General features: G+C 37.7%; 1 protein-coding gene across 1 annotated transcript; it reads right to left on the bottom strand.

The window, feature by feature from the left end:
- Positions 1-5,504: 5,504 nt before the first annotated feature.
- Positions 5,505-9,934, bottom strand: LOC137192058 (C-type lectin domain family 4 member F-like). The gene is made up of 5 exons (XM_067602595.1): positions 9,865-9,934; positions 9,652-9,750; positions 9,116-9,253; positions 6,481-6,791; positions 5,505-6,131 (listed from the first exon to the last, which is right to left on the bottom strand). The coding sequence occupies exons 1-5, from the start codon at positions 9,932-9,934 to the stop codon at positions 6,024-6,026; spliced, it is 726 nt and encodes a 241-aa protein (XP_067458696.1). The 3' UTR covers positions 5,505-6,023.
- Between the last annotated feature and the right edge of the window lie 2,247 nt (positions 9,935-12,181).

The following is a 12,181-nucleotide window of genomic DNA, read 5'->3' as shown; positions in this document are numbered from 1 at the left end:
TGTGTAGCACTGGCTGCTGTACATGTACTGTAGAAGATGACACTGTCTCTCTGTCACAGTGTTTGGCTGGACCAGCCACAGACCAGCCCTATAACCACGGTTGAGTGAGTGAGTGAGTGAGTGATGAAGTTACACCACTGGTCGGCCGACTGAGTATCGGAGGTTCTTCATTGGCTGATGATGGAATCAGAGGACAGCAGTAGCGTGACGCAGAGTGACTGTGTTTCCTGCTCTGAGCTCTGATGCTCTCAGCTCCGATGTTAAATGCAGTGAAGTCGGCTAAACTCCTGTTTAAACAGACACGCACCATCCAGTCTGATTGACACTCCAGCTGACAGCACTGTCAGCAGCCAGCAGCAGAGACAGTGCTAATACCAGGACACAAACTTTTTATTTCTGTGATGTTTTAACATCACAAACGATAAATAAAAGCATTAAACACGAGTCTTTCAGGTAAAACATGAGACTCATGTAGCTGTTATTATATGGTGGGTGTTAGGTCTCACTGGCCGACCACATGTTTCAAGACTCTAAGAAACAACAGGAGTCCTAAAGAAACAGTCTGTGGTTGTTGGCACCTAAGTGGGAAACCCCATGGACCCAGGTCTCTTTCTCCATGGACTTGGTAACAACTGGGCATAACCTAGCAACATATAGTGAAGCATAGCATGGCTAAGTAAGAATGTTTAACTCAATCAATTTACTGTACATGTATTTATTTGGCTAAGGTTATTCATTGAACTATTGTTGTGATGTCCTTGCTGTGACGGTCAGGTTATTGCATAGCCACACTGCTAAGTTAATGTTAGCATGCTTAACACACGTTACATCCAGTAACTAGGCCTCGCATGCAACTAACCTCTTCCTAACCTGGCACCTTTAGCCTACACCAATTGGCCTTAAACAGAGAACCACAGTTAAGAGGTTTAAAACCTAGCTTTGCACTTTGCTTTAGACAGCACATGTGGTTCAAGACACCACATGGTCTGGCCTTTTATCTCTGCAGTTGTCTCTGTCGGTCATGTTGTCTCCATACCATGTGCTCAGTCACCAAGTGACTTCAGCCATCTTGCCATTGTCCCCCACCCCCCCCCCCCCCCCCCCCACACACACACACACATAGACACACACACACACATACACTTGTATATAGGTAAATTAAACTAGATTAATATTGTGTGTTTTTCTCTTTTACCTTTTTGTTAAATAAATGCTTTTGGATATACATGCTGTCTGTTTAATTTTGCACAAGAATGAGTTTTGCCAACCTTTTGCCAAAGAACTCTAAAATCCTTATACTTTAACTAGCTATTATTATGATAATTTTGGTTATAGATATCAAGTTAATTATTGATCAGAGTTAAAAATTGATAACTTAGTAAATTTTGAGACTGAATTGGCTTCTTTTTCCCTGACTCCAGGGTGATGCCCTGTTATTATTCATTCTTATTAATAATTTCGATTAATTTTAATAATCAATAATTATCTTTGATAATCATTAATTATTGCTGATAGCCAAACTTGTAGCCAAGGCCCAACATGGGTGTATTATATGAGAAAGCCTTTTAAAAACAAGCTAAGGGAGGAAACAGAAAGTACATCTACAAACTACAACAACACGGTCAATCAAGATAAAAAAGTTTAATACAGTAAGAACAATTATAATTATTACAACAATACATTAACATTAGAAAACTATATGCAGTGCAATAAACTACTGTATAATACCCAATGAAACAAATAAATAATGCAAACATAGCCTGTTAATATTTGCAAAAATGGAGTTGACATCAGGACATTGTAATGGAGACAGACATTGATATGACAAACAACAGTCTAATTTGTGGAGACATGACTCGTCAGCACCTCATCTTGACTCTTTATATCGACTTGTCATCTTCAGCCACAGAAACAACAGGAACTTTGGTCAGACCACTATCTGCACAAACACACACACACATGCATACATACACAGCTTGTCAACCGCAAGGCCAAAAGCCAAAACTTTCTACACACTGAGGGAGAGATCGCTGCAGATGTTTCAAATGAACCACTTCCTTTTTAATGTTACATTATATGGTTATGTCGTGGGAAATCTTCAGTTGGGCCAATAAATCTTCAGGTCACCCACAACTTAGCATTCAACTAAAAACTTATAAGAGAAAGACTCAAAAAATACATCTGAAGCTGGCAGAGTTCAATGTGAATAGGTTTACTGTGCATAAAGAGAAATACAAAGCAAACAATGGTTACATGGTGCAATTTGGACACACGACATGTTTAATATTAATAAACTTGGAATAAACAAATGAAAAGTGCTTCTACAGTTCAGCTTCAGTTTAGTCTCACTGGAGTTTCTGTCTGGATTTAAACCATTTAATTTATTAGTTCCTTATCATTTTTATTAATACATTTGTCACTTGATACATATATATATATATATGTATATATATATATATATATGTATATATATATATATATATATGTGGCTCTCGAGAAACAATAAGCAATCAGCCCGTTCCCAATAGGCACGTTTTGAACGGGAACTGCACTAGTAGTTTAAATTGTAAAAGTATATTTATAACATATGATTTATTTCAAAACTCATTTTGCGCCAATGCTAAGGATTTTCTCACAGATCCACTGCCTAGGAGCATCACACGAAAGATCGTTCCAGCTGTATGTAGTTGGCAACTGAGGTATGACTGTCACACAGTCTTCTTCTCCCCACTGCATATCTTCACCTCCACTATCAGGCTGGTTTGTCGCCCAATACCTAAGTTAATGAGAATGAGAATCATGACTGTCAATCTCAACACAGTCATAAACACAGCTTCTGTAGTTTTTGGTTATGTGCCAACACACTGTGATTATTTTGAGACAATATAGGTTTGTAAAACTTTGTAACCTTCCATGCTGACACCCAATGTTGTCCTGTGGACAATAACACAGCAGGAAACAAGTCAAACACTTTGATTTTTTTTTTTGGGAGTAACTGTCACATCTTGCCTGGACTTTGGGTGTTTTTTTGGTCTTATGTTGTGTTCTGTGGGGTCTCCTGGTTTTGCACGTCTGTTTAGTCCCTCGGTTCATAAGGGTTTTCTTGTATGATTTGGGTGGTGGGTTTTAGAGGACTGCATCATTAGTTTGTTGGGTTGTGTGCTTGGGTTAGTGTTTGTAGTTGGTTTTGGCTGGGTTAGTGTAGATGGCATTGAGTTTGTTTTCTGGGTTTTTGTTCTGTTTCCCTTGTGTGTTCATGTACTCCTCCACACCTGCCCTGCATTTGGACTCGTTAGCCCTGCCCTGCTGTCTTCCCCACACCTGCCCTGTGTTAGCCTCGTCAGCCCTGCCCCGCTCCCTGTGTGTCCTCAGCCAATCAGCTCCCTGTATGTTCATTCCCCTCTCGAGTTCTCCACCCATCTCCCCACCTGCACCTCATCTCCTTGTTAGTTCAGTTTTTTTAAGTTCTGGTTTTCTGTTCAGTCTTTGTTGGATCGTTTTGTGTTGTTTCTTCTGCAAGTTCTGTTCAGCTCTGTTTGTCCTGTCCATGACCATCCACAATTAAAGGAGTTTTTCATCATATCTGCATTCCGGCTTCTGCGTTTGGGTCCACTCCTGCTTCCCCGAGTCTGACAGTAACATTTGTCAGAAACACAACTCCAAATGAATTCTACTGCTCAATGTATGCTGAGAGTGTAAATAGGCAACTGCTGGCCAAGTTCGCCATAACAACTTTAAAAGGTTAATTAATATGTTTTCTGTTTGTTGTATTTTCCACTTCCCAACTAGCCAAAATACATAACAAAACAAACGCGGTTTTACCGTGGAACTAATTTTTATACACTGTACACATAGGTTTATATTGGCATATGATGCTCAAACAGTACACATTGTGTGTAAAACTGTTTTTTCCTGCTCAAAATCAGCTTATTTGTGTCTGCTTAGATTTTTTTTGTTCATAGTGCAATACAAGTGGCCAACATGAAGACACATATGACAGCAGAAGACAAGTGGGAGAACTAGACTTAGGTAGGTGTAGGTAGGTGTGTGTTTGTGTGAGTGGGTGGGTTTTCTGTGTGAAAGATAAAAAAGGTAGAGAGAACAAAAAGGAAGAGACCGTATTAACCCCAAGAAAGAAAAAGAAAAAAAATAACACAGCCACAATCTTAGAGGGCAGGCACCATCTGGTGGATCTGGGGCAGGTCAGGTCAGGACAGAATTTTTGATGTATTTATTTTCCCTTTCTTTGTCTCTTTTCTTTTCAATTTTGTTTATTTGCTTGTTTTATTCTTTTTTTATTCTTAATTTTTTAGCTCTTTTCCGCTTCTCCTCTTCCCTGCTTTCTTTGTCTTTAGGCTGCCACCACTCCTGTAAGAGGTGGCTGGCCTGTTGTAGGTCAGATCCCCTTTAGAACAGCCCCACATCTACAGGAGGGGTCTGTTTAACTGGGTCTGAGGAGCAACTTTCTACTTGGAGAAGGGCTTAGTGGGGATCAGGTCCTCTGACTCCAAGCTGTCCCAAACCAGTCCAGTCCCCCAAGTCCCCCTCCCCCAGTCACCAGGGCTCAGTCCGAGGTGGTCCCATCATTCAGATATGGTTGGCTCAAACATAACGGAATAAAACATAACAAAAGATAGATAAATGAGTATGTAAACAAGTTAATAAAAATAAAATAACAATAATGATAAATAAAAAAATAATTTATAGCGAGAGAGCGAGACAGTGAGAATAGAAAGAAAAGAGAAGAAGTAGGTGAATAGAGTAGGTTGTTGAGTGAGGAGGTTCAGTGTAATTGTTAATTGTATGTCTGTGTATGGTCTGAACCTGAAGGTGTCTGTGTATTCTCACACTTGTAAAACGGTAGAAATGAACAGAGTTCAGTAACTGAACTGAACTTAACAGACTGAAATCCGGCCTGTTACCAAATACTACATGTTTCTTTATTCTTAAAATGATATCAAAATTAATATGAATGCCAATAATAATAATAATAATAATAATTCTAAAAATAGTACAGATAAATAATATTGTTGTCATCATCATCCTATTAATATGTATAATAATGACAATAATAATAATAATAATAATAGTATCATCTTTTCATCCTAATAATAATCTATGCAAAAATTGACCATTATTACATAAATTATCCACAGTAATCAACATCATAATCATCATTCTATAAACATGTGTAATAATATTAATAATAGCTGTCTATATAATAATATTAATATACATCATCCTTCTCCTGATGTCAATAATGGCATGTGTAACAGCTTTAATGATAACTATTTCTATAACAATGAGAATGATAAGTGAAAATGGCAATGACAAGCATCATGATTGTTGTTGCATCATTGATAATAAATATTAAATAATATAGATAATAATGAATAATAATTATCATAGTGACAGATAATATAAATATAATATAGTAACACATTTTATACTAAAGTAATAATAATACAAACAAACAAACCAATAAAACCAAAACAAATAAACAAACAAAAATAGGTGTGGAGCTAATTGACAAATGGTGTCTGCTTATATTTGAAAATTCAGTTCAGCTGAATTCTTTGGCCTCTCCCTTAACATGACATAAAAAAAAACAAAAAAACACACACACGTACTGGATATAGTAATACTCACATAGTAGAGCCACTATCTCAGCTACAACACCGGTACCACACAGAAACTTTTACAAAGGGCAATGAATGTGCTTCTAGTGACTGTCAAAGCTTAACAGTCATGGAGAGCCTGACAGCAGCTGCTCATGGCTGGTTAGCTCCGAATACCAGCACTTTGTTCATGCTATACTGAGCGATGGTCAGTTAACTAAATAAATTAACCATTTTGTTGACAGTAAATGGTTATTTGGCTCCACTCTGACAAGTCAATATGATTATTTCTGAACAGCGGCTGTTATGTAGACTGTCATAAAAAAAAAAACTACTTCAGTGAACATACAGCAATCATTGTATATGTTCTCTATATTCAAAAAAAAGGTGAATAAAATTTCTGCCTTACGCCTGAGTCAGTGGAGTTCCATCTGTCCATTTCCAGGTTCCCTCTTTTTCTCTGTCACTCAAACCAATCCAACTTGCTTGCTTTGTAATATTAATGAGGAATTCCTGCTCAATGTGAAGGAAAGAAAGCCACTGTATTTATATTTAGTTTCAACCATATTATAAAGGTAATTTACAGGGATTAATATGAACAATTCTGACAAGGATTCGTTTAAAAAAGTTGAAAAACATTTTTTTTTTGGAATTTGTGCATAAAGCAATCAGTAGGGTTAGAGGGCAAGTCAAGCTAAACACTGATGGGTGAGAAAAAAAACATGAGAAACCTAAATAAAGAGCAGCAAAGGAGGGAACCCTCTTCCAGGACATGCATGTCTTATGTACAGTCCAGGGTTGACAGTCAACATAATCAGCACACACACACACACACACACACACACACACACACGCAGAGTACCTGTTCTTCATAACTGTCTATGACCACCAGATCTGCTCCTCTGGCTCTGCAGTCTTTTCTGCCTTTTTCCCAAGAACCAGATTTAGTGGAGATGAGATAACAAGTAAAACTGAACGTACTCCATCCTGCAGAACAAGTTTTCTCTGTAAAATATGTTAAACAAGAGACATTAAAGAGTAGACGCAGTTTATGTCCTTCTACTTGTAAATATCTGGTTTCGAAAACTGTTTTCAGTGCATGAACCCCTAATGTGCATAATTTATACAATGGAGGATGAATCCAAACAGCCTTAACCAAGAGCAGGATAAAATTGTGTCATCAAACCCAGACTAATGCTTCATCTAATGATTCCTCACAGATACAAGTCCAATACTAGGACAAATTAGTAGTTACTTATTATTTCACAACACCCATAAGAACAATTGAAGGCAATATAAAAAGAGTCTTAAACATAGACTGTAAAAAATATGGACGTAGTCACTGTAACGTCACCCACTGGTTTGTGCACTGCAGTTTTGAATCCTCGAGTTTAGCAATTTCACCATTGTCATCTTGGATTTCACCATCGCCATGTTTGATTTTTGGAGCCAGAAGTGACCATATTTGGACAAGAGGGTGGAGCTGACCATAACGTTAGCTGCTCAATTGGTTAGCACGGTGCATTTACAATCTATGGTTAACAGTGATAATGCTAATGTTAATTTCCACTAGTGAAAAACAGGCCTAAAACCATTAACTTGGATGCATTATAAGAGCTGCTGGACCAAAAATGGCACCAATTCAGTCCAATAAGAATTGCCCAGCTGGCGCATATGCCAAAAAAGTTTCTAGCTTCTGGGTTTGTTTCCGTATTGTGCAGCTAGCTGAATATGCGCAGTGGTATTTCCCTTGCTAGCCTCGCCCACGAGTTCCTGCTTGGTCCATAGACTTTACATTGTGATAACATTACGGATATTTACCGCTTTTCTCGGCTCGAGTAAAGTTTTACAAATAAAAAAACCTCCATGGATCAAAAAATCATAATAGAAAGAGTCATAATTGACCTTGTTTGCAGTCCAAGGTGTCCTGTCAACAGTTTTACAGACGTATATTTTACAATGGTTGTCTATGGGGAAAATGCTTTTTGGGCTGCAGGGGGATATTTTTGCTGCCATTCTGCAAGTGACCACTGTGCAAAATTGGCTGCAAAGTTGAGCGACAGAGCCCTATCCAGCTCTTATAATACATCAATGGGCAAAGATGGCGACGGTCAAATCCAGGATGGTGACGGTCAAATCGCTAAATACAAGACTTCAAAACAGCAGTCCACAAACCAATGGGTGACTCCATGATGGCTACGTCCATATTTTTTTTACAGTCTATAGTTGGGCAGTGGGATGACAGCCCATGGGACATGCCCCCTCAGCCATTCCACCGCCTGACAAAGGTTTGAGAGTGGCTGTCACAGCTGTCAATCATGACATCACACCCTGTTTTTAAATAGTGAAATAACTAATTAAAAACAAACTTATCAGAAAAATGAGCGTGATAAAAACTACCTAACATGACAGAAACCATCTTTGGGAAAAGTTTATTTGACATGTAGGCTACTTGATTTTTTAGTTTGGCTCATGTCCCATCTCTATACATGGAGGGGGTGGGATTTATGACCTATACTGCAGCCAGCCACAGGGGCGATCGAGATATTTTGGCTTCACTTTTGCGGAGCTGTCATGACGTTCATATTTATATACATTCAACGGGGAAGACATTAGCAGTGACGTCACTGCTGCATACGACTGGTAATGTAGCTACACATAGACAAAGTCACAACATTTATTTTTATCAGAAATTTAGGCCCAATTCAAAACATAACATTTGGACTGAGACTTCAGGAGCCGAATGCACCACCTGTTTGTTCATATTGGTTATAATGTAAGTTTTTACTAAGTGCAGATTTATGAATCACTAAATTAAAACTGGTTGAACCACACAAACTAGTTGTTAAGTAGAGATGAGTTGTTACCAGATTTATGCCTACTAACTGCCAGGTGAAACTGTTGCGTAACCTTGCTGAATGAACAAGCCTAACGTTAACTTACTAATATCTGACACGTTGAAAGAGTAAAAGAAGTCATATGCAATTCTTTTGACACATCTGTCCTGACACTATAAATTTCACATTTTTTTAAATCAAAAGAAAAAACACATTAAACTTCAAATTATAATTTTATGCCAATATTTGACAAAATGACCAAATGATGGTGGTTAGCTTAGCATAATCGGATATTTCCCTCTCACTGTAAACTGCATGAATACTATTATTTTTACTATTATTTAATCTTTTGGTCCCTAAAACTGTTATTTTTGTTATGTTACAGCTTGTGATACTAAAGTCACTTCCTCTTTACAGGACTTAGGAAGGACTCTTTAGATTTCTGAGGGGGATAAGTGCTTTAAGCCTGAATAATTTGAAAGGTTGCAATTAAGTTACTGGGACAAGGCAAACTGACAGTAAATATAGTTTACAGAGTGTTGGATATAAGTATCATTTGAGCATGTTTTCTGATCATGGGTTTGATACGTGATGCTGTGGCAGGTCCTGACCTTCGTGTTAAGAAACAGCTGTTCAGTGCCCACACAGACAATGACTCACCCTGTGCAGACAAAATCCGAAGCCAGTGTAGCTCTTCAGTTATTTCAGTGAGGCTGGCATTCAGCAGGTCTCTCTCTTCAGTCAGATTTGCTTTGATAGTGGAGAGTTCTTCAGCTAAACCACGTACCAAGTCAAGGTCTGAAATATATCATGATACGTTTCTTAAACACAAAATACCTTAAGTATCAATACTGATACTAACTAGTTTCTGTTTTTGAGTCAAATCAAAAACATTTCTTAGTTTTCCTCCACAATTATAAAAGATGTTCATCAATCAAGTCAAACTGTATGCTTATACAGTCTATGAAATACCTCCACGCAGTGGCTAAAGTGAAACTCACTGAATGAAATCTGTGCAGCTGTCATCAGTAGAAAGAAAAGGAAAGGGTTGAAAAAAGTCAAGAAAGAGGATAAACACAGACAAGCCAGGGTGTCAAATAAATATTTTGGTAAAACATGTTAATCTTTCAAAGTAGAATAACGTTCTTGAAAATAACAGGTTCACTCTGATGTTAATTTATGAAAACCAGACTCACAGTAGACACTGAGGCCGATGAGTCCAGCCAGCAGGAAAACAGTCAGCAGCCCCAGACAGAGAACAGCTCCATGAAATCTCTTCTCTGAACTACTCAAACCTGAACAGAGAAAAGACCAGTGAATCCAATCAATTATAAAACAGGACTAATGACAGATTAAAAGCATACTATTCACAGCTCAATCTGTCAGCTTCTCTGTCTGACTGAATTTACCTGTCTGATTTGTAGAAGGTCCTGAGTCAACTTGTTTCTTAGGTTCATCATTGACATAGACATCTTCCATTGTTCAAAAGCAACTATTTCCTAGGGGGGTTAGCTGTGCAGCATGGGCTGCTGTACTTGTACTCTAGAAGATGAAACTGTCTCGTGGTTTCAGTTTCTCAGTTTTATCAACTGTTGAGGAAGTCACATCTTTCAGAAGCAATGAAAATAGTTTGTTGTCACGTGAACAAATACAGAAGTCTAAAAGCCTCATTTGACAGTTGCTTTAGTTTTATAATAATTTCCTAGAAATAGATATCCTATGGAGTTTGTGAGTATAGGTGTTTTTAGAAGATTTCTGGGATGGACTATATAATGTAAATGTGATAATTATAGGGAAAACTGAGAAAGTATTCATACTATTTAGTTAGATTGGCGACTTATCACCACAGTCATTCAGATTCATCATCTTGATCTGTGATTTTGTGTCATAGTGACCCCTTGCATACTTTAAGGGAGAAGTCAAAACTTTATTTTTTCCCTTCTCCAGCAGTGAGTTGTCTCGTCAAAGATATTCTTGTAGTCCAACAAATGTCCTCTGTCCTCTGATTGATAAAATATTTGCCTGAGGTGAAATCACAAAAACATCTTAGAAGATGCTACCTGCTGTTTGGTTGATAACAGATAATAAATAATGTTTCGACTTTTACCCTGAGTAATGGAGTAATGTTTTGGTGAAGTTAAACCTAGGCTAGTTTGGTTGAATTGGACAGTTGGTGTTGGTGATAATTTTTGTTTGTGACACTTGTGACTTCTAAATGCTAAATTGAATGGGTGCTTTTTAGCAGTGTTGATTAAAGTACCTTTGGTATTTTTGGTTTAAAATTTTTGGGAGTATCCCCCAAGATTTTTGTTCTTTTGTTTAGACTGGTTACTTTAGAGTAACCAGTCTAAACAAGTGTGTGCTTTTGTGGATGTTGGAAGGGAGCAGCATTAGTTACCAGTTTGTTTTGTTTGCAAACCCATTTGTGAGGAATTTAAGGACAGTACTGGTGCATGTAATTAGTGACTATGGCCACCTCTCAGATGGTAAACGACATGCATCCCCTTTGTACAGCAGGCTTAAGTGGTTCTCAACAGGAGATCAACCAGTTTGTTTTCTCTTCAGCGTGACGGAGAAAGTAAGTAAAGACAATTTCTAGGGAGCATTTTTCCTGGCTCCCTGAGGGTTTCTGCAATTGAACACTGAACCCATATAAGACTGGTTATAAATTCTGGTTATTGGTCTTAATCTTTGCTTTTGTCTTGTTAATTCCTGGATTTTATAATAAAACAAGAAAAACAAATTGCTCTTTGGTTGAAGTAGTCAACCTAGTCTAACAAGTAGACGTTGCTTCATTTGAAAGGGGTCACAAGACAAAAACATTGCTTTACATTGTGGTTGTGTTTAGGGATAAATGAAAGCAATGTTTCTTTTGTTTGAAACTGGATGTTTGAAACAATTTGTGTGCAGCCAATTCATGAATGGGCTCCCATTAACAGTTTATTGTACAATAATTGTACAGAATATAAAATCATGTGCTAAAAGACCTATTGTGTGCAATAAGATAGGCATTAGCACAGATATTATCTGTGCTATCTGTGCTTGTAATTTGTAGTCATAGTTCATAGTAAACCAAACCTACCTCTAAAATAATCCTCTGCAAAGACTCAATGAAAATTGACAATTAACTAATACATGATGGAAAATTTTGTCAGTTGAGCTGAATTGTAACTACACTTTTGTGCAAGTGCACGTTAACACTCCTGCTTAGATCAGCAGGAATCTGGTGGCCTGCAAAGCAAGCTGTGTCTGCACCTGACACAGACACTCTGCATCCTTGACCTGTGACCGTGAAGTCTTGAAAATATTTGATGATGTTCTGGTTGGTGACCATATATAGATTTGAGATGTAGATGCTTTAAGATGAATGATATAAAAGAGGTCTTGGGGCTTTTTCTGCATTTTGGCCTTTGTTGCTCTTTTTTGCTTCTATGGCCTTTTTGACCCCTTTAAATCCTAAAGAGGGTTTGTCTCTTTTTTAACTTTTGCATTCAAGTTTTGTATTTTACTTTTTACATTTTGTAATACTCAGTTTTGTAAAAACCAAATAAAACTGGTTTGTATTTTTATACACTCCAACCAAAGTTCCTGGCTTGTGCTCATCTGCGAGGTCTTCTGGTTGTCCCTGTAAGGTAAGAAAGACGCCCCCCCCTGAGATATGGCTGACATGAGATCTAAATTAATTTATACTGAAAATTTATAATGGGAATTGCTAAGAATAAACAT

Source organism: Thunnus thynnus, chromosome 11 (genome assembly GCF_963924715.1).
Source record: "Thunnus thynnus chromosome 11, fThuThy2.1, whole genome shotgun sequence".
Taxonomy (NCBI): Eukaryota; Metazoa; Chordata; class Actinopteri; order Scombriformes; family Scombridae; genus Thunnus; species Thunnus thynnus.
The sequence above is the reverse complement of the archived record's forward strand: the minus strand, read 5'-3'. Positions and strand labels throughout refer to the sequence as shown.

Bases quoted from the DNA above. Each gene is read 5' to 3' on its own strand.
- LOC137192058 (XM_067602595.1), bottom strand. From the start codon at position 9,934: ATGGAAGATGTCTATGTCAATGATGAACCTAAGAAACAAGTTGACTCA. The intron at 9,751-9,864 runs GTAAATTCAGTC...TTCTCTGTTCAG, and splicing joins ACCTTCTACAAATCAGACAG to GTTTGAGTAGTTCAGAGAAG. The intron at 9,254-9,651 runs GTGAGTCTGGTT...GATATATTTCAG, and splicing joins CATCGGCCTCAGTGTCTACT to ACCTTGACTTGGTACGTGGT.